We start from the raw sequence: 22,952 nt of genomic DNA, 5'->3' as shown, positions 1-22,952 counted from the left end.
CTGTGCTCTTTCCCTAAAGACCCGGCAGGAAGGCAGGCCACCAGCCAGAGAGCATCACAGCTGGCGAGAGAGGACCAGCTCGGGGGCAGACCGCAGGGCCCAGGGCAGAGGGGACCCTCTCTGGGTAATAAACTGTGTACTCTAAAAGGGGTGAAGTTTATGGTACTGTAAATTATTAAAGCTGTGAAACAAAAATAAACAGGCCGCTAACTAAGATCAGAGAGAGACAGTCAAATCACCTGTGAAGTAATCTGGCCAAACATAAAAACTGGGAACCTCCTCGAGCCTCCAGGTCTGTCAATTTACAGGAAAGAGAGCAGAAGGGCCACGATGAACACCACAGGGACAGAAGGAGCAAAATCCGCACTGTGACAACTGCTACTGGACGTGGCCTCGTTTCTTCACTAAGTAAAGGGGAGGGAGAAGTGGAAAGGGAGGGTCACCCTGTGCACTGTAAGAAGACGCAGAAGACTGTCATCCAATTACAACGTGTAGGCCTTATCCAGATCTTGATTCAAGCAAACGACAAAGCTACTGCTGATGTCTGAAAACAGAAATCTGAAAGCTGATGGGATACTTGACGGGCTCACGGGGATTGGCTATTCTCTCTTCTTCTATTTTGAATGTACTTTAAATCTTCCACTAATGAAAAAACCTGTAAATCAGGAACAAGCACTGTATGGCAAGGACAAGCCTCCCCCAGACTTGCTGCTCAGGCGGACTGAGCACACACAGCTCCTGCGGCCGGGTGTTCTAGTTCCCTTTCATAGGATAAAGACTAGGAACCAGGCCTAGGAGCGAAGTCCAGAGGGGAAGCGGGGAGCCCGGGAGGACGCGCTCCCATGCGGTCGCCGGACGGCCCTGAGGGCAGCTGCCGGAGCCCCAGCAACACGTCTGGGGAGCCCTCCCTGCCCCTCCCCTCCCACACTGAGGACACACAGCCCGTCTCTGGGCCTCCTCCTCTGTCGGTGCGATGGCGACAGGTCAGCCCCCTTGGCTCTCTGTCTCTGGGATTTAAAAACAGGGGGGAAGCTTGGTTTACAAAACGCTGTCACCAGGCGGAGGGCCCTGTGCTGCCACTGCTGTTTAGTCGCCCGGTCGTGCCTGACTCTCTGCGACCCCGGGGACTGGACCCCCAGGCTCCTGTGTCCATGGGAATACTCCAGGCAAGAACGCTGAAGCAGGTTGCCCTTCTCTTCTCTAGGGGATCCTCCCACCCAGGGATCAAACCTTCATCTCCTGAATTGTAGGCAGGTTCTTTACCATCCGAGCCCCCTGGGAAGCCCCTGTAGGAAGGGTGGGGAGATTTTTCTTCTCCAGCTCCTTCGCTCAAAGAGGAAACGACTGTCTAAGACTCTGTGTGGCAGAGCCAGGCCCCAAATCCAGGGCACCTTCTAGAGGGCTGGTTCCTCACAGGGCGCTCCACATAACCCGCTTCCTCAACCAGACGGGACAGGGAACAAAAGCCCACTCACCTGAGCCCACTTCTTGTTTCGACTTTGCATCTGAATGCTGGCAATGGAAGCAAAGAACTCCTCGGCGGGCAGGTCCTCCGGCAGCCGCGTGAGGAACTGCGCCACGTGAATGAAGTCCATCCTGGTCAGGACGTCCTGGAACAGCCTAAGGAGGCCCAGGGCCGTGCGGAACAGGAACTCCTCCCCGTCTCGGCAGAACACGTCCCAGACCCGGCAGGCCAGGTCGAGGGGCAGGGACTTGCTGTAGAGAGTGAAGATCCTGGGGGAGAGAGGGGGCGTCAGGTCCCAGAGGTTCCACGACGGAACCCTGGCTCAGGGCCGATCCTCGCTGGCGCTCCTGAGCTTAGGCCCTTTCACACTTCAAGTCCTGGGAGTGGGGGGAGCTGGTGGAAGGGCTCTGGCCTGCATTCACGCTGAAGGTCAATTCAAACATTTTCTAAAACAGCATGATCAGCTTTCACAAAGAATCTCAAACAACACACAGCTTCCGAATTAGACACCGTACTGCATGCAATGCGTTTATCACGAACCTACTCTGTGCTCATTATCACTCGGAGGCAGGCGCTAGACGTTAAGTCAATAAGGCAGGCAGAGCTTCGCTTGGTGGGAAATAAAAACTGCAAACGGAAACGTATAACTGAATCGACGCGCACGCACCTGGTGTCTGAGGAGTGCTGCACACGTTCCTCCCGGCAGGGGCCACAAAAGGAACAGGGTACAGTTTTCAAGTAAATCTGACGGTGGATCACAGGAAACTGATCTCATATTTAAAACTATCAGGTGAAAACAGTAAGTGAGACACAGCTATGCATTCCCTTAAAAAACTGTTGACAATCGCAATTCAAACCACCAAACACACAGTCTCGGGTGACCAGAGCATGTCAACAGGTAGGTGAGTCCAGGCTGACTGTGTGGAGCCCAGTCCTCCCGCCGCCCCGGGGCCGAATCCGGGGCATCTCCTGACCCCACACCCAGACGGATGCGCCACCCACCTGGGCTCCCTCGACCCCAGTGCTCTGAGGACGCGCTGTCCGCCCCCACCCTCCCCACAGATGCTGCCCCCAGGCAGGGAGCTCCCATCCGCCCCCCTACATCGGGCCCAGCATCTGGCATCTGTGTGACACACCTGTGTCCACAAGCCCCCAGGCCACTCCGGGATGTCACAGGTGTCAGGGAGCGGGTCTCACTGCCCTCCCACCAGATAGTCCTCACTGCTCCTGGGAAATCACTTTTCCACAGGCTGCAGTATTCCCCGAGTGCCCACGCTGACTCCAAGAGACACGCAAGGGCCGTGAAGGCACTTGAACTCAGGTGCTGTGCTCAGGCTGCAGACCGCCTTGGTCAGGAGGTCCTGTCACCCAGCCTTTACAGCAAGACTCTCCTGCAGTGGGGTCTGCACCACGCTGGCAAGTCTGCTCACAAGTTGCAAGGCTCTCTGCCTGCCGAGACCTTCAGGGTGTGAACTCCACCCTCACCCCTGGAAGGGTGCTCTGCCCCCAACACAGCCTTTCCTCTAGGACCTGGGGAACGGGCATGCTTGAAGGCAGTGCATTCAACCCAGCAAGCTAACGAAGACCCCATAATGCTCGTTACTTTGCCGACAAAGCTCCGTCTAGTCAAAGCTATGGTTTTTCCAGCAGTCACGTATGGATGTGAGAGCTGGACCACAAAGGTGGCTTGAGCGCCAAAGAACTGATGCTTCTGAACTGCGGTGCTGGAGAAGACTCTCGAGAGTCCCACGGACTCCAAGGAGATCCAACCGGTCAGTCCTAAAGGAAATCAAACCTGAATATTCATTGGAAGGACTGTTGCTGAGGCTCCAATACTTTGGCCACCTGATGAGAAGAACTGACTCACTGGAAAAGACCCTGATGCTGGGAAAGACCGAAGGTAGGAGGAGAAGGGGACAAGATGAGATGATTGGATGGCATCACCGACTCAAAGGACATGAGTCTGAGCAAGCTCCGGGAGTTGGTGATGGACAGGGCAGCCTGAGGTGCTGCAGTCCACGGGGTCGCAAAGCGTCGGACACGACTGAGCAACACACATTCAGGGCCACCCCTTGTCAGTGCTTTAAAAACAGAGATTCAAGAGAGGTTAGATTTCAAATCAGATGCTCGAAGAGGGACACAGAGGTCTGAGAAAAACCACTGCAGCTCCTAAAGAACTAGGCCCTGCACCCGTGGCCTGGAGCCCAGCGTGGGCCATGAGCCCTCGAGCACAGGCGAGAGAAGACCCCCTTACCTTTAAAGCCACAACAGGCCTCTGCCTGAGCATCCTACTGTCTCAAAAAACAGAAAGCCACCTCATCACTTGGTCTAGAACACAGTTTGAGAGAGCGCTAAGAGATCTTTGTTTTGAGTCCCAATCTGAACATTCTCAACTGTAGAGGACATTTTATTTTTAAAAAATGAAAAGCAAGTGACCTAATCCCCAATACCATTTACCTGCCGATTCACAAGCGAAAAATCACACCTTTACATCTTAAAAGCAGAGTAGTCTTAAGGGCAAAAGAAGACTGATAAAATTGAGTGGCTACAGGCAAAGAGAGAAACAACAGAAGAACTTTCTCTAACACAATATTCTTCAGTTCAGGTTTGTGCGTGGTCTTTGTAAACTGCTTCAGATCCACTGTGAAGCTGATGTCCCAGTGATCAAGAGTGCCACCCTCACGGCAGGGAGCAGTAGTTCCCCTGATACTTACTGTTACGTGGTTTTAAAAATGTATCCAAAAAAAATACATTTTAAACACATTAGAAGTATTGTCTATGGAACAGAATGAGGATGGGATAAAAAGAGTAACTACAGACAAACGACTTAAATGAAATAGTGACTAGTTTACCATGAACTCAGAAGTATGATCAACCTAACCCTCTTCAACTAACATTTTTTAATAGATACTTTTTTTTTTCAAAACTTTATTTTTTGGCCACATGGCGTGTGGGAGCTTAGCTCCCCAACCAGGGATCAAACCTGAGCCCTCTGCATTGGAATCGCAAAGCCTTGACCACTGGACCACCGGGGAGGTCCCTCAATTTACATTTTTTTTTAAATTCACAAGAATTCACCAGTCAAGCTGTTAGCAACCACCTGCCTTGCTGAGTTGGCAAATACAGATTATCTGCAGGTAGCATTTCTGGTGCAGAAACTGTTCAAAGTGCAAAAACTCACATTGAGCTCAGGATGAACTAGCCAAGCCGAGTCCTCCCCGCCACCCCCGCAAAGCAACGCCTTGCTGAAGGCTTGTGATGCCCTCCTGCTCGATCCTGCAGACCACCCCCATCACTCCATGAGCAGCTCTTGAGATCTGAGCCCTGCTGATTTTAAGCCGCACATCATAAACGGCTTTTAAAGCCTGCTCTACGCCAGCCACTGTTCTTTGTGGTGAGAATACGCAGAATCCAGCAGAACAGACAGCTTTCCCTGCCCTCGTGGGTAGAAAGGCTGAATGAAGCACAAAGAACGTCCGATGTGGATTCAAATAAAAAGCAGGGTGGGAGGCAGGGACCGGCAGTCTGGGTGTGTGAACAGGACGGTCAGGGAGAGCGTGTGACTGAAAAGCGACACCTCCGCAAAGCCTGGAGGAGGAAGCCCCAGATAGAGCGCACGTGGGGCACTCAGCTCAGCTCGGAGGCAGAGGAACCCAGTGCGTCTGCTGACGGGCCAGGAGCCACTGCGCTCGAAGCCGTAACGGCCAAAGGGAGAACCCGTGAGGATGCCTGCAGGGACCGGGGCCCAGCGTGTGGACCCTACATGCTGCCGCAAGGCCTGCAGGCTTCCTTCTGCATGAGATGGAAAACGAGTGAAGGCGCTGAGCCGGGGAGGGGCCCGTCCACTGTGCTGAGCTCTTGCAGGGGAACGCAGGCCTTGCCGGCGCGGCCACTGGACCCACCAGGCGGGTCGGCACCGGACTGCAGCAGAGGGGGGCAGCCCGAAGCAGAGCGGACGCGGACGCACCTCACGGGCAACGCGGCGGACGGGTCTGAGGGCAACTCCATGCGTGGAGCTGTGGGACCTCTGGCTCGGACCTGAGCTCAAGTCACGGGACATCCAGGTGGATACGTGAATCAATTTGAAGTTCACAGGAGGGCTCTGGGGCTGGCGACAGTTTGTGTATAGATAGTGCCAGATAAAGGAAATATTCTGGAATCACAGAGTAAAGAATGTCAAATGCTGCTGCAAAGTCAAAACAAGACAGAGACCTGATCACCAAGCTTGTCGTTCATGTGGAAACTATAGACTGTCTGATACACAGTACCATTTACTATCTTCAGGTACTGAAACGGAAGCGTTAAGGCCTCGAATCTTACTGTATCTTAAATAAAACGTGCCTTTTAAAGAAAAGCATGTAGAAGTTTTCCCCTGACAACATGTCTCCTCACCACTGCTCGGCCTTAGATGGCCCTCCCGGGAAGGCTGCTTCTTGCGCCTGGGCTGGGCTGGGCCTCTCCCATCAGCTGCTCACACGGCCCCTCACACGTCCGTCTCATGACAGCCATCAAACGGGGATGGAACCCTAGCCGCCCTCCCTACTCTGAGCCCCGAGACCCAGGAGGCCTTCCAGCAGCCAGCTCCCTGCCCCTGGGCTCCTGCCCGGGGCCATCTGTGCCCCACCCAAGAGTCCAGGGTCCCTGCCTGCCAGCCTCCTGCCTCCGAGGAAGTGTTCCCCTCCCATCCTCCCCTAGAGCGCGGCGTTCAGACAGCTCCAGGGTCCCCAGACTTCCTGCCTCCCCTCCCACCTCCCCTTTCACTGGAAAACTGTTCATCAGCAGCAGCTGTCAAATGCTTCCCTGTATCTTCAGCGGCTCAGAGTCAAAACCAGTGAGTGAACAGGACTCGGAAACAATGCTCTCACGCTTACTATCGGAAGAGCTTATCAGGTGCGGGTGGACAGCCACTCGGCTACCGCAGGGCCGAGGTGAGCCCAGCGTGGCCCGTAGCCCAGCACCCGCCGTCAGAGCACGTGGATGAGGGGGCTGCTGCGTGCACGTGGCCCCTCCAACCCCCCCACCCCCGCCTCAGGGCTTCCCACCTGCTCCCCACAGGGAGCCCTGAGCATCATCCTTCTCCAAGCAGGATGAGCTCCAAGCAGGATGAGCATGAGGAAGGCAGGACAGAAAGGGAAGGCTCCCCGGCCCTCCCAGGACTGTGGTGCACTTCCCGCACAGGAAGCGGGAGCCCCAGGACTTCTCACCCGCAGGACAGGCGTCCTGTGCTCCCCAGTACGACTGCACGTTACTGCACTGGGTATCAAAAAAGGACAGCTTCAGGGCTGCTCTGGGGGCTCGGTGGCCAATGCAGGAGAGACAGGTTCGATCAGTGCTATGGGAAGACCATGCCTGGAAGTAACTAAGCAACTGAGTAACTAAGAACTAAGTAAGAGAGTAACAGTTCTGAGAGTTCATCAGAACTGCTGAGCCTGTGCCAACAGCCCGGAAACCGCAACCACTGAGCCGAGGAGTGACAACTACTGAAGCCCTTGTGGCCTGGAGCCTGTAGTCTGCACCACCGCCACCACCACGAGAGCCCGCACAGGGCACGAGGGAGTCAGCCCACCCGCCACAAGCGGAGGCAAGCCCGTGCAGCAGTGAAGACCCAGCTCTGGCAACTAAATAAAACTACTTTTTAAATGACAGCTTTAGGTACCAACTCAACTAATTACAAAAGAAATGTCCTTCTATATTGCTAAACTAACAAAGGGGCTAAAGGCACATAAAAGACAACGAAGACAAACCGTGTGTCCCCACGTCCCCCGTGACGTATGGAAACGTGTGTGCCCACGTCCCCCGTGACGTATGTAAACCGTGTGTCCCCACGTCCCCCGTGATGTATGGAAACGTGTGTCCCCACGTCCCCCGTGATGTATGGAAACGTGTGTCCCCACGTCCCCCGTGATGTATGGAAACGTCTGTCCCCACGTCCCCCGTGATGTATGGAAACGTGTGTCCCCAAGTCCCCCGTGACGTATGGAAACGTGTGTCCCCACGTCCCCCGTGACGTATGGAAACCATGTGTCCCCACGTCCCCCGTGACGTATGTAAACCATGTGTCCCCACGTCCCCCGTGACGTATGTAAACCGTGTGTCCCCACGTCCCCCGTGACGTATGTAAACCGTGTGTCCCCACGTCCCCCGTGACGTATGTAAACCGTGTGTCCCCACGTCCCCCGTGACGTATGTAAACCGTGTGTCCCCACGTCCCCCGTGACGTATGTAAACCGTGTGTCCCCACGTCCCCCGTGACGTATGTAAAGCGTGTGTCCCCACGTCCCCCGTGATGTATGGAAACGTGTGTCCCCACGTCCCCCGTGATGTATGGAAACGTGTGTCCCCACATCCCCCGTGATGTATGGAAACGTGTGTCCCCACGTCCCCTGTGATGTATGTAAACCATGTGTCCCCACGTCCCCCGTGATGTATGTAAACGTGTGTCCCCATTTCCCGCATGACGTATGTAAACATGTGTCCCCACGTCCCCCGTGATGTATGTAAACATGTGTCCCCACGTCCCCCGTGACGTATGGAAACCGTGTGTCCCTACTTCCCCCGTGATGTATGTAAGGGGAATAGAACAATTTTGTTTTTGGTTTTCCTTTTTCCTGCCAAGGCTTCACGTTTCCAGTGGCGACGTCTCACCTAACTGCTGGCCTACAAACAGGGAGCAGGCCAGGGAAGGGAGACGGGGAAGCCAGGCCTGGAGGCAGAAGCTGCTTCTCAGAAATCGATGGTGGGAGAACTGACGCCGTCCTGCGCTGCTCCTCAGAGTCAACAAGCAGCACACGCTCCCAGGCCTGGCGCTGCCCTACACGCTCCACCTGAGTCAGCCACGGCCACCCCTGAGGAAGAGCCGTCATCGTCTCCACTTTACAGGTGGTGGTGGTGGTCAGTCACTCAGTCGAGTCCGACGCTTTGCAACCCCGTGGACTGCAGCACGCCAGGCTTCTCTGTCCCTCACCATCTCCTAGAGCTCACTCAAACTCATGTCCATTGAGTCAGTGACGCTATCCAACCATCTCATCCTGTCAGCCCCTTCTCCTCCCGCCTTCAATCTTTCCCAGCATCAGGGTCTTTTCCAATGAGTCAGCTCTTCACATCAGGTGGCCAAAGTACTGGAGCTTCACCATCAATCCTTCCAATAAATATTCAGGACTGATTTCCTTTAGAATTAACTGTTTGGATCTCCTTGCAGTCCAAGGGACTCTCAAGAGTCTTCTCCAGCACCACAGTTCAAAAGCATCAATTCTTCAGCACTCAGCCTTCTTTGTGGTCCAACTCTCACATCCATACATGACCACTGGAAAAACCCCAGGTGAGGAAATCACAAGTGAAGGGAGGATGCAGAAACGTAAGTTTTAGCCTGAGGTAAAAGAGGAATCAAATCCCTTATGATTATACAGTGGAAGTGAGAAATAGATTTAAGGGCCTAGATCTGATAGATAAGAGTGCCTGATGAACTATGGACTGAGGTTCGTGACATTGTACAAGAGACAGGGATGAACACCATCCCCATGGAAAAGAAATGTAAAAAAGCAAAATGGCTGTCTGGGGAGGCCTTACAAATAGCTGTGAAAACAAGAGAAGTAAAAAGCAAAGGAGAAAAGGAAAGATATAAGCATCTGAATGCAGAGTTCCAAAGAACAGCAAGAAGAGATAAGAAAGCCTTCTTCAGCGATCAATGCAAAGAAATAGAGGAAAACAACAGAATGGGAAAGACTAGAGATCTCTTCAAGAAAATTAGAGATACCAAGGAGACATTTCATGCAAAGATGGGCTCAATAAAGGACAGAAATGGTATGGACCTAACAGAAGCAGAAGATATTAAGAAGAGGTGGCAGGAATACACAGAAGAACTGTACAAAAAGATCTTCACGACCCAGATAATCACGATGATGTGATCACTCACCTAGAGCCAGACATCCTGGAATGTGAAGTCAAGTGGGCCTTAGAAAGCATCACTACAAACAAAGCTAGTGGAGGTGATGGAATTCCAGTTGAGCTATTTCAAATCCTGAAAGATGATGCTGTGAAAGTGCTGCACTCAATATGCCAGCAAATTTGGAAAACTCAGCAGTGGCCACAGGACTGGAAAAGGTCAGTTTTCATTCCAATCCCAAAGAAAGGCAATGCCAAAGAATACTCAAACTACTGCACAATTGCACTCATCTCACATGCTAGTAAAGTAATGCTCAAAATTCTGCAAGCCAGGCTTCAGCAATACGTGAACCGCGAACTTTCAGATGTTCAAGCTGGTTTTAGAAAAGGCAGAGGAACCAGAGATCAACTTGCCAACATCTGCTGGATCATCGAAAAAGCAAGAGAGTTCCAGAAAAACATCTATTTCTGCTTTATTGACTATGCCAAAGCCTTTGACTGTGTGGATCACAATAAACTGTGGAAAATTCTGCTGCTGCTAAGTCGCTTCAGTCGTGTCCAACTCTGTGCGACCCCATAGACGGCAGCCCACCAGGCTCCCCCGTCCCTGGGATTCTCCAGGCAAGAACACTGGAGTGGGTTGCCATTTCCTTCTCCAGAAAAATTCTGAAAGAGATGGAAATACCAGCCCACCTGACCTGCCTCTTGAGAAACCTGTATGCAGGTCAGGAAGCAACAGTTAGAACTGGACATGGAACAGACTGGTTCCAAACAGGAAAAGGAGTACGTCAAGGCTGTATATTGTCACCCTGCTTATTTAACTTATATGCAGAGTATGTCAAGAGAAACACTGGGCTGGAAGAAGCACAACCTGGAATCAAGATTGCTGGGAGAAATATCAATAATCTCAGATATGCAGATGACACCACCCTTATGGCAGAAAGTGAAGAGGAACTAAAAAGCCTCTTGATGAAAGTGAAAGAGGAGAGTGAAAAAGTTAGCTTAAAGCTCAACATTCAGAAAACTAAGATCATGGCATCTGGTCCCATCACTTCATGGGAAATAGGTGGGGAAACAGTGGAAACAGTGGCTGACTTTATTTTGGGGGGCTCCAAAATCACTGTAGATGGTGACTGCAGCCATGAAATTAAAAGACGCTTACTCCTTGGAAGGAAAGTTATGACCAACCTAGACAGCATATTCAAAAGCAGAGACATTACTTTGCCAACAAAGGTCTGTCTAGTCAAGGCTATGGTTTTTCCAGTAGTCATGTATGGATGTGAGAGTTGGACTGTGAAGAAAGCTGAGCGCTGAAGAATTCATGCTTTTGAACTGTGGTGTTGGAGAAGACTCTTGACAGTCCCCTTGGACTGCAAGGAGATCCAACCAGTCCATTCTACAGGAGATCAGTCCTCGGTGTTCTTTGGAGGGAATGATGCTAAATCTGAAGCTCCAGTACTTTGGCCACCTCATGCAAGGAGTTTACTCATTGGAAAAGACTTTGATGCTGGGAGGGATTGGGGGCAGGAAGAGAAGGGGACAACAGAGAATGAGATGGCTGGATGACACTCAGACTCACATCCATCACCGACTCGATGGACGTGAGTCTGAGTGAACTCCGGGAGTTGGTGATGGACAGGGAGGCCTGGCGTGCTGCAATTCATGGGGTCGCAAAGAGTCGGACATGACTGAGCGCCTGAACTGAACTGAAAAGAGGAAAGGATCAAACCAGTCAGTTCCAAAGGAAATCAACCCTGAACAATCATTGGAAGGACTGATGCTGACGCCGAAGCTCCAATACTTTGGCCACCTGATGAGAAGAGCTGACTTATTGGAAAAGACCCTGATGCTGGGAAAGACTGAAGGCAGGAGGAGAAGGGGATGACAGAGGACAAAATGGTTGGATGGCATCATTGCCTCAATGGATGTGAGTCTGAGCAAACCCGGGATATTGTAAAGGACAGGGGAGCCTGGCATGCTGCAGTCCGTGGGGTCACAGAGTCGGACATGACTTGGCGACTGAACAACAAAAGGGGAAAACTCACCTCGCAATGTCCTCACTGAGAAGACACCACCGGAGACCTGGACCTTCAACCACCGACGTCCAGCTGTGCCCAGAGCATTCCCCACCCACTGGCTCCTACGAAGGAGCTTCCGCCCCCAGCGCTGGCTTGGGAAGTGGCCCTGAACCCCAGCCCACCCCACCACGATGCTCCCAGTGTCCTAAAAACTCAGACAAGGAGCATAGACACTGCTAGGTAACTACTCAGCCTCCTTGGATTCTGTGCGATTACATAAAACAACATGAAACAACAGAGAACCACACACATTTAAAAAGTGAAGGTAGTTATGTAAGTCTCCGTTGAAACTAATTAACAAGCCTAACTCTTCCCCCCACAATCCTGGAAGCAAGCAGAGAGAACCACCTCTGAGCCCCTAGAGCACCCTCCAATTTGATCCCAAAGGTGTTTCCACGTTAGGCACCAGCCCTGAGCAGGGGCTGCAGACAGCAGGTAAGTAATGTGAACCCTACCTCAGCACCCAGGCTCTGTCATCCGCCAGGCGGGGGTGGGTGCACCAGTGACCACAGGCTATGTGAGTCCTTCTGCCTGAAGGTCCCCCAGCCTCAGGCTCCGAAACCTCCTCCCACCCTCCGCACATACGCTGAGGAGGCCCCCACATGGGGTGCCAGATGCAACTCAAACACCTGCTGCTCAGCAAGACAACTTTGCTCTGGAGGAGTTTTTAGGTACTGGGCTGGATGAAGCACAAGCTGGAATCGAGACTGCCAGGAGAAATATCAATAACCTCAGATACACAGACGACACCAGACTTATGGCAGAAAGTAAAGAAGAACTAAAGAGCCTCTTGATGAAAGTGAAGAAGTTGGCTTAAAACTCAACATTTAGAAAGCTAATAAGATCATGGCATCTGGTCCCATCACTTCATGGCAAATAGATGGGGAAACAACGGAAACAGTGGCTGACTTTATTTTTTTTGGATCCAAAATCACTGCAGATGGTGACTGCAGCCACGAAATTAAAAGACGCTTACTCCTTGGAAGGAAAGTTATGACCAACCTAGACAACATATTAAAAAGCAGAGACATTACTTTGCCAACAAAGGTCCGTCTAGTCAAGGCTATGGTTTTTCCAGTAGTCATGTATGGATGTGAGAGTTGGACTATAAAGAAAGTTGGAAAAGACTCTTGAGAGTCCCTTGGACTGCAAGGAGATTCAACCAGTCCATCCTAAAGGAAATCAGTCCTGAATATTCATTGGAAGCTCTGATGCTAAAGCTGAAACTCCAATATTTTGGCCACCTGATGTGAAGAATTGATTCATTTGAAAAGACCCTGATGCTGGGAATGATTGAAGGCAGGAGGAGAAGGGAACGACAGAGGATGAGATGGTTGGATGGCATCACCGACTCAATGGACATGACTTTGAGAGTAACCTCTGGGAGTTGGTGATGGACAGGGAGGCCTGGTGTGCTGCAGTCCATGGGGTTGCAAAGAGTTGGACATGACTGAGTGACTGAACTGACTGAAACCGGAAAGTAGAAGCTATGAATGATAAGGATGCTGGATGCCATGGAAACAAAACTCTTCCGTCAGTAATTTCACCCCAACCTGCCTTTAAGGTAGAGACTCGGTATGATGACAGGATCTCCAAGTACCACCAAACGTTCAAGAAACGTTAATCAGGATACAGAATGTTCTGCTTAATTATTCCATTAATTCAGGATTATCTATTACAAAACCTATCCATGCCTCCTAATAACTCTAATATTTGACAGCAGTGGGAAATATTCTGACAAGTTAACTGACTGCATGTCAGTTCTCCCACAAAACACGGACATCTGATGGTCTGAACGATGGAAACTCTGTAGGAAGCCGGGAATGGAGGGCGAGAGCCCGCTCGGCCCCCTGTGTCTGTGTGAGCTGAGAGGAGAGACGAGCACACTGGGTAAGATCCCTGCCAGGAGGACGGCCTCAGCAAGTGAATCTGAGTCTCCACCGTGAAGTCTCTGCAGCGCTGGGCAGACGGCAGCCCCTGAACACGTGGGGAGGCGGGCACCCGTGCGAGACACAGGCTGGACTCCGTGCACCTCAGACCCGAGGAAGGGGCCCCTTGGGAGCGGGTGCATCCCTGGGTCCAGGACTCCAAGCCCAGCATGGGGCCGGGCACGGGGGTCACTGAGGACACCGACTGCACTGGGTCCACTGCGGGGGCAGCGAGAAACAGGGGTGCTCTCATGAAGGGAACCCCAACCGCTGTGGGGAGGGGAGAGAGAGGGGTTCTGGAAGAGGGGTTTTAAACTGGGCAAGACCACGTCTTATAAAACTAACGCAATAACCCAGGGGGTGGAGAAAGTGTCCCGCGATGGAAGAAGGAGCAAGTCCTAAACGGCTCCTGGCAGGCAGACAGGTCTCCCATGAGCACCCACACGGCTCACCCAGGACACTCAGCAGCCAAACCGTGGGGCCCACAGCCGTGCAGAGGGCCGGGGGCCCAGGGGGTGGGGGTAGCGACCTGATCTTCTGCAGACACCCGCACAGCCGTGTGTGCCTGAGGCAGCCCTGCCGCTGGGGAGCAGACGTGGCCGGGGAAGGGGCTGGGACACAGCAGAAGCAGGATGAGCACGGAGAGAGGGCCACCTGGGCTGCCCACTGCGGGACGGGCCTCGCTGGCTCCCTCTGTGCTAAAAGGGGACTGCTCCAGGCGCTGTGAAGATGCAACAGGGCAGCGGTGTCTCTGAAACACCAGCCTCTGGGGCAGGTCCTGAGCAACCCTTTCCCTGGGCTTCCTTCCCTCCTTGTTCCTGCTCTGAGCTTCCACCTGCCCGTGAGCACCGCACGGACAGCCTGGGTCCCTGCGGATGCGCTCAGATGTGCACTGCGCGGTTTCCTGGGCTTAGATCAACTCAAATACCTACTAACGACCCCTTGTGCACCCGGCCCCGCGCTGGGACTGCAAACACAGACAGGGCACCCATGGCCCTGATTCCAGGAAGCAGCCAGGCCCCAGCACCAGCAGAGGCCGCACCCAGGCACCGCGAGCATCCACAGGGCCTCAGGCTCCAAGCACATCACGTCACAAGGTCTAAGGGCAGGAGTCCTCGGAGCGGCCCTGCACCCAGACACCTGCGCTCTGCTCCACGTTCACCACCCACACGTCTGACCCTCGCCGCCCACGCTCACCAACACATAGACTGCAGCTCTGGGGCCCTCCGCACGGGGTATGCTGCCTTGGTTAAGAAATCCCTCAGACTCAACCCACTCCGAGGGGACGCATGCAGGCTCTGGAGCTGGCCCTGAGCTCGAACACCAGCGCTGCCATCCAGCAAGCCAACAACCTCAGGCAAGTCATTCTGCCTCGCCGAGCCTCCATTTCCTCACGTGTCAAACAGATGTCTTACGATTCGCTCCCGGGGCCTGTTCTAAGGGTTGGATAAATGAGATACCGTGAGAAGCGCTAACAGATGCGAGTCCCTGTGGCCTGGGCCCCTCTCCCCCATCACCCTGGAATGAAGCAGAGACGCTCCCTGCAGTACAGCACCCCTCATGCTGCCCGTCGTGGCCGTCACTGACCGCTGCCCTGTAACACCATCGGCATGGAGCAGCAGCAGCCTGGTTTTTTTTTGCACAAAGAAAACAGAAGACTTCAGCATGCTCTCTACACATAATAAAGGCTGGTGAGTATTGTTTCTTACAACTGTTTCTGTCATATACGTTATCTTATATTGCTCCAAACACACGGCCACACACTGCGTCACAACACACAACTGATTTACTTTTGCAAGTCAGGGCAAAAATAAGCTTGAGAGACACTATTCCAGGACAGTGTTTTCCAAAGTTCCTCGTGAGCCGGGAATCCTAAGACTCTAACTCGGTGGCCTAAGCAGATAATGTCAAAGCTGAAGACTCTGATCCCATATGACCCTACATTGACACTCTTCAGGCCTGGGAATCTGCGAGGTCAGGGTTCACAGTCAAATCTCACAGCACAGGTGCACAAACAGGCGTGTAGCAGGACAGTCTGTGCAAGAGTTGAGTGTTCACAGTGTGGAGAAATCATTTGTTGGTTAAATGGAGGTGACCTTTAACCCTGGCCCCAAACACTCCCAGACAGGCCAGGCCAGCCCAGCCCCCACCAGTGGCGGCTTCGTGGCCTCACGTCTGGACTGACCCACAGTGACACCAGCCCCGACCTCCACACCCTCATCCCCAGCACGAATTCAGCAGAATTCGAACGGTTCCGGGATTCAGGACAGAAGCAACATCCCCCAGGCTTGCTCCCACGGGAGCAGACAAATCAGCTTTACTTAAAGGGCAGGGCCTCATTTCAGAAGACATTTGGCCTTTGCCTTGTAGAGGTAAGCCTTTGCCTCCTGAAACAAGTAGCACAGAGGAAAGCCAAGCCCGCTGTGTGTTCCTAGCAGCTGTGGGCTCACCGCGCACGTTGGTGCAAAAACCCAAACGGCCTCTCAGTCCAGAGACGCCTCCTTCTGCGAGCCGGAGGCCTTCGCAAGGCTGGTGCCCCGTACAGGGCCCTCAGAGGCCAGTCGTCTGGGTGGACAGACGAGGCCACAGGCTCAGGGAGGCTCCTCAGCCGTGCTTGGGCTATAGGGACGTAACGGGAGTGGCCGGAGCTCAGGCGGGATTCCGGGACTCAAGACACCGCTCCCTGTTCCCCAGGAGGCCCTGGCCTCCTCACCTGGTGCCCGGTGGGGGACACCCCAGCCTTTCCAGCCTCTCCTCAGGCAACTAATCCAACCTGCATGAAGACTTCCTGGTCTAGGCTCCAGCAGGAATTCTCTGGAACCCTGTATCTGTACGGCCACTTCGATGTCCGACAGGTGCCCTAAAACCACCGTGTCCAACACCGGCTCGGCTCGCCATCCTGCCAAGCCCAGCCTGGCGCGGCTGACGGCACCCGCGGCACCCCTCACGACCACAGTATGCCCCAGGGCCCCGCCTCTGGCCAGTGCGACCCCCCCGGCCCTCCACCCACTTCTGCGGCCTCAGCTCAAGCCCCGGTCCTTCCCCTTCACTGTCTCTGCCTCCCGGTTCCCCTGCCTCCCCGGGAACCGGAAACTCACTTCTGGGCGGAACCCGCCGCCATCCTCGCCCCAAGTGGAAGCCGCCAGCCTCTCCCTCTGGCCCTTGGACTCCTGCCTGAGCCCCTCAGCTTGGCATCCACGACCCCTGACTCAGCTTCTGGAGCTCGCGCCTGCTGCCCTGGCCCTTTGCAGGAGGCTCCCACATCCCACCCCACCAGCCGTGGCCTGCTGATCCCAGAGTGCGCATGCTAACGGCAGGCCTCGGCTCCAGCTCGGGGTCATCCCCGTGGGCCCTGACGCCCCCACAGGCTGCACGGCCCCCGGTCCAGGCGCTCCTCCAGGTGGGAGCTTTGGACATAAAGTGCCGAGTCTGCCCCCGATCCCAGCGGAGAGCCCGCACAGGCCAAGGGCTGAGTGACGTCTCGGGGAGGAACAAGTAAATAGAATCTTGGAAACACAGAGGTCCAAGGCACCTTCCTCCCCTGGAGGGAGTTGGGAAAGACCGGTGAAAGTCACGTGGCATCAAGAGAGGATCAGAGCCGAGCTGATGACCGGCAGCCCGGGCTGTGAACACAGGGCGTCTTGGGCTCGGGACAGAAGGGAGACTGTAAAGCAGGAGGTGGGGGGCCACCTGGGCCCCAAAAGAAGCCGGCAGTGAGGAATGAATGATGGGGGCACAGACATGAGAAAACACTCTCAAGATGCATAAAAATGCAGTCTTACCAATCAATTAGGTAGATGTCTGGAGTTAAGTTGTTTTTCTTGAAATGAGCAAATAATTTCGGCAAATTTTCTTCAAAGAATACCTCAAATGCAGCAAAGTACGTCAACATCTGGGGAGAAAATGTGAAATACACTAATAAATACATTATCAGCACGTTTCCAATCTTCAGGGAAAGTCAGTATACTTAATGCCCCTAGATTCCAACAATCATCTTCATATGTAAACTGCTCACGTATATTTACTGGTAACCCTAAACCAGGCAGCGAACAGGCGATTTCTAAACAGGCATAATCTCTAACCTCCCTGTAACGTCACTGTAACTGACTACACCTCATCATTTCTTCAACCTGTAGATAAAAGAACTGAAACCCAGAGTGTTAGAGAGAGTGTTAGTCACTCACTCGTGTCTGACTTCATGACCCCATGGACTGTGGCCCACTAGGCCCCTCTATCTGTGGGATTCTCCAGGCAGGAACACCGGGTTGGCGCCCTTCCTTCTGCAGAGCAGGTGCGTAACTTGCCTAACGAGGGCGCCTCGCGCGCCTGCAAGGTGTGGCCTCCAACTCGCGCCCTGGCCCATGGCAAAGGCTGACCCCTGACGGCTCATTCTCCTCCAAGAACCAGAAAGGAATGCGCCATCTAAGGATGATCTGAGGAAACACACAGCCTCCGTGCCGACCCCCGGCCTTCCCAGAGTGGGTGTGATACTGACACTCAGGCAAGGGTGACCGTGGGCCTCCTCACGTGCAGCCCAGGAGACAGCTCGGGAGAAAACACAGAAGGGACAGGGAGCCAGCCACCCCAGCCCGCGTCTTGCCGGCACGGGTTCTTCAACTTCCTACGGGGTCTGCGGGAAAGCACGATGCACCAACCAGGGTGCGGCGCCGAAACAGCTGCAGGGCACCGGCCTCCCCCGCGGACCTCCACGTGGGGGAACCGGGCCAAGGGCCTGCTCTGAAACAAACCAAGGATGTCCGTGTGGGGGCACCCGTCCCCTCTCACGCCAAGGGTTTATTCTCAGAAACACTTGCTGGAAGAATGCATTTCGAAATTCATATGTATGGCTATTAACCGCCCGTTTTTCAGAGTCAACACAGTGCCCCGGTAATCCTCCACGCTGTATAGCACTACTTGCTCCAAGTAACCCCGGGGAGGGGAAAATGGAAGCTTCCCACCGAACAGAAGGGCACAGCTGCTCTTGCTCTGTGCAGACACGGCACCCAGGGCACCACACACACATGGGGATACTTACAAGGCCATGGTCCACTCGGAAAAATGCCATTTGACAGGGTTTATTCAAAAGATTAGAAAAAGCAATGAAGGCATCTGCAGTATCCAAGTTCAAGATCAATACGGCCGCTATGAAGGACATGCCCTGAACCTGAGAGGAGGAAAGAGGGCGGTCAAACCACCGGCAGCCACCGCGGTTGGAGCAGCCCCTGTGTCTCCCTGAAGGAGGAGCCCACATGCCCTTGCGCTGGAAGGGCCCACGCTGCCCCCACCCGCTGCCACCCCCGCAGGCTAGGCCCACGGCCTCGAGGGCCCTGCCCATCCTGACGCAGAGTCGCCGCCCTGCCACGCCGGCCACCTGTCTGCACTCCTTCATTCGCACACCCTCCTCCTGCACCTCACAGACCCGCTGCCTTTGGGAAGGTCCGGCGTCCGGGCACCATGGAAATGCACACCTAAGGGAACACGTCACCCTAAAGCCGTGCCAGCACGCGTCCGCTAGCCGCAGAAACCGCAGCAGTGTAATTTTAAAACAGTTACAACTAAAAAGCTTTTTTGATTTAATGTTGGGGGAAAAAAAAGAATCACGTGCAAAACATGAAAATCAAACCCAACTGAATCGTGATCTATGGAGAAGGAAACGGCCACCTGCTCCAGTATTCTTGCTGGGGAAATCTCACGGACCTAGAGGAGCCTGGTGGGCTATATAGTCCACCGGATCGCAACAAGAGTCGGACTCAACTGAGCGACTAGGCTCATACATCAGGCTTTAAAAAAAAAAAAAGATGGATGCCACAGAGTAGCCAGGGCAGCTCAATCTCCCTACGAGGAAACTGAGGCGAGTCATTGACCGTGAGCCTTTCATAGCTCACAAAAATGGGGGCACGTGACCCACCATCTGCCGCTACGGTGAGATGGCGGAGAGCATGACTTTCTTTCTAGAGGAGAACGTCAGAGAATCTCGGAAAGGTTCACTTACATAGCCCACATCCGGTCGGTAACAAGTGTACGCGCCCAAAACGCTGTGCAGCATGTCGTGGTACGGGCCACCCTACAAGGACCAACACACGAGACACGCGTCAGCCAGGCCAGCGCGCAGGGCCCGCCGCCGCGGCAGCTCGGCACCGCCACGGCACCAGACAAGTGAACCACTGGCCACGGCTGACGCGCTCGACCCACAAAGTCGCTCTGAAACAAGCTGGTGCGCCGGCGTGAGCACCACACTGGAACAACACCCTTAATCCAGCTGCTGCCGGGTGACTGTACTGCCCCGTCAAGTTCACGGTGACCGGGTACCCAGGCTCTCCAGAGCAGGTAGGTGCCCATGGTCAGTCTGCCTCTGCCTCCAGCCGTACCCTCGTCCTGATGGTCCTCTCTGCCCCCTTGACCCCGCTGCCTGTCACTGTCTGTGTTTACGACGCTTCAGCACGGCAGGTGCAGGCGGCTGACTCATCTGCTGTTGTTCACTCCACTATCCTTTACTGGTTACCCAGTGTGTGCAAAGCATGATGCTAGGAACACGGGCATGGCAGAACCAGACTGGGTATTCCCAAGTCACATTAACCATCCGTCAGAGAGGATTCAGTTCAGTTCACCTCAGTTGCTCAGTCATGTCTGACTCTTTGCAACCCCATGGACTGCAGCACGCCAGGCTTCCCTGTCCATCCTTAGTCATCCTTATTTTTAAGAGTCTGAAAGTATTAGCAAAAGACCCACCCTCCCAACAAAGATCCCCAGTACTTTTCAAATCTGATCACAAATGCATGCAATTTGGCATTTTAGACAAAACATACTGAAAGTAACAGATCACCACCACCTACTTGCTGGAAAATGCAGAGACTGGGGAATGTTCTGGAGATGTCCAGTTTAATCAGCTCCAGACTGGCTTCTCTGTCTGCTGCTGAAAAACCAGCATCTGTCAAAAGACCAGGAGTCATCACACCTCTCAGAGGCAAGTCTGTGGAGCGACTGCAAGGCTTCAAACTCTTCAGAGAATCAAACAAGGAAGGGACAGTCTTCAGGAGCATGTGGACCTAATTACAACCTGAGCCTACAGCATCAACAGTTTGCAGAGTTCTTTAAGAGCAAAAATCTCACAGCACCGTGTAAGGCTAGGTCATCATCAGATATTTTCTAGGGTATGAAATCATGATCTAATTTGTTATTACCTTTTATCAACAACTATTGATAGTTGAATTAAGGAATTAAGGACAAGTAAGGGAATAAACACAAATGAATTCCAGACATGGATAACATCAGAAAAATCATTTGATCTAGAACATTGCTGCTATAAACGTAGACTATATGGGAGTTACTGCAGTATAACATCACTGTGTGTTATTTGTAACAAATAACTATGGATAACTTGCTTTATATTTTTAAAATTCCAATACCACATGGTATAAAAAACGATCAGCAGAAAAGATACTACTTAACCAACAGAAGCAACCACAATCATTCGTGTGTCGTGGAAAACTCTGAAAGCATAACCTAGGAACAGGCAGTGTTCCCGTCCCTTTGGAAGGCGCTCCAGCTGTCCTCTATAAACCGGCACTTGAGCCCTCCTGGGGGCCAGGCTACTGTCCATCAGCGAACACAGGAAGCTGTACATGATGCCCAGCCCTCCAGCACGTCTGGACACAGACAACTCTCAGGAACTGATATCATCTGTCTTATAAAAGCTTTTTTTTCTTTAACTCATTTGATCTTAAAAAAAAAAAAAAATCCCTTTTTGGGAATTCCCTGGTGGTCTACTGGTTAGGACTCAGGCGCTTAAGCCCAGGTTCAAGCCCAGGTTCCTTAGTCAGGGAACTAAGATCCGGTGTGCCATACTACATAGCCAAAAAAAATTTTTTTAATCCCTTTTCCCATGAAGCTTTCATAAATTTGCACCAACCACTGTTTCAGTTAAGGAAGTTTTCCTTGTTAAGTAATAATGATGTGCATAATATTTACAACTTGTATAGCTGACCAAAAGAACGCACTGGTGCTGCCGCCACACACACCTTCGGCCTCCGCTTCAGAGCCTCCCGTGCTAAAGGACCGCCACCGCTCCTTTGCTCGGGCGAGACAGATGTCGAAGAGCTCTGGAAGAAAAGCCTTCGGTAAGTTATCACGTGCACACCAGAGAATACACTGCCGCCTCGTTCAAATAATTAAAGTTCAACCACAGACTCCACGATTATAGCTACTTCCTCCCTTCTGGCCGGAAGGCACTTCTGTTTTCTAAAGACATCACCATATACAAAGAAATACACAGAATGCCACTATCATGAAGTCGCTCAGTCGTGTCCGACTCTTTTGTGACCCCATGGACTGCAGCCCACCAGGCTCCTCCATCCGTGGAATTTTCTAGGCAAGAGTACCGGAGTGGGTTGCCATTTCCTTCTCCAGGGGATCTTCCCGACCCAGGGATGGAACCCGGGTCTCCTGCGTTGTGGGCAGACGCTTTACTGTCTGAGCCGCCAGGGAAGCCCAAACGTCACTACGCCTGGTTTCTCACACCACCCACCTGTAAAGCTGTTTTGTTTTGATGTGTTCGATGAGGCTATGGCCTCACTAGACTCTGAGCTCCGGGGTGAGACTGTGAGGGTCTCTGGTCATGTCTGAATCCAGAACAAACAGCACTGGGACAGACACAGACCAGGACACTCAGTGAGCACATGACCGATGAACAAAGCGGGAAACAAGCAGAAAACCCATCTGGTTTCAAATAAAGACAAGATGGAAGCGCTACCCCCAGGCCCAGTCCTCCTGGGCTTATTGCCTGAAAGCGCAGGAGGGTGAAAGCAACACAGGCAGAAGTTTCAAAATAAGTCTTCCCAGTGGCAGCAAGGCTCACCAGGCAACTGCCAGTCTTCACATCTGGGACGTATTTACTCATTCTTCTCTTCGGGCAGTCTGGCCATGGTGAAACAACTCGAGCTCACAAACCTCACTGCGTACGCAGACCTCCACGGCCCACCCTTCCTGAGACTGAACCCAGAGACACCTCCGAGCCTCTGCTGCCCCCACCCAGCCCCCGCGCCTCCCGGCTCCGCTGGCTCCAACACTGCCCAGCCACTGGCTGCCCTGGATCAGGAACAATCACTGAGACTTAACTGCTGCTACCCAGAGAATTCCTACCACTTTATTCTTCCCTTCAGTACTTCTGGAATATAAAGCGAAGCACAACTGCCCCCCAGACAGTAAATGCTATTTTTAAAAATATAAGTCAAATTCTAGTAACACTATTGTGTTGTAACAAGCTAAATTCTGATTACCAACCTCCTGCTAACCTTGTAAAGGAAGGACCTGACGTACAATCTACGCTTGTCTGTAAGAGCAGAACAACTGTGAAACGTAACATCACATTCACGTCATGTTAACCTGGAAGGCAGCGGGTGTCTGAACTCAGCTGCTTGTGGGACAAACCTGGGGGTGTGCTGAGCCGGAGGACACAGGGTCTGGGGCGCCCCTGCTCACTCTGCTTCCAGGAGGCGGGCGGAGCTCTGCTCATCTTGGCAGGAGGTGGAGGAAAGCCACCACGTGGCCCGACCACTGGGAGCCGCTCCCCAGTGAGGCGCCCGACAGTTACAGCACAGACGC

At 53.1% G+C, this 22,952-nt stretch overlaps 1 protein-coding gene across 4 annotated transcripts in view; it reads right to left on the bottom strand.

Annotated features, from left to right (window-relative positions):
- TBC1D14 (TBC1 domain family member 14) overlaps window positions 1–22,952 on the bottom strand; it is a 110,018-nt gene that overhangs the window by 4,489 nt on the left and 82,577 nt on the right. For 2 of the 4 annotated variants that reach the window (XM_070791865.1, XM_070791866.1), the window contains exons 8-13: window positions 21,350–21,451; window positions 20,186–20,280; window positions 19,345–19,416; window positions 18,388–18,516; window positions 17,135–17,244; window positions 1,476–1,734 (exon numbers count right to left, since the gene is read on the bottom strand). In XM_070791865.1, coding sequence (XP_070647966.1) covers window positions 1,476–1,734; window positions 17,135–17,244; window positions 18,388–18,516; window positions 19,345–19,416; window positions 20,186–20,280; window positions 21,350–21,451 — 767 coding nt within the window. Of the gene's footprint in view, window positions 1–239; window positions 405–1,475; window positions 1,735–17,134; window positions 17,245–18,387; window positions 18,517–19,344; window positions 19,417–20,185; window positions 20,281–21,349; window positions 21,452–22,952 lie in introns of all 4 variants that reach the window. The other 2 variants (XR_011567284.1, XM_019963262.2) reach the window with 2 other exon arrangements.

This window comes from Bos indicus, chromosome 6 (genome assembly GCF_029378745.1).
Source record: "Bos indicus isolate NIAB-ARS_2022 breed Sahiwal x Tharparkar chromosome 6, NIAB-ARS_B.indTharparkar_mat_pri_1.0, whole genome shotgun sequence".
Lineage (NCBI taxonomy): Eukaryota > Metazoa > Chordata > Mammalia > Artiodactyla > Bovidae > Bos > Bos indicus.
This window is presented reverse-complemented; position numbering and strand designations above follow the sequence as displayed.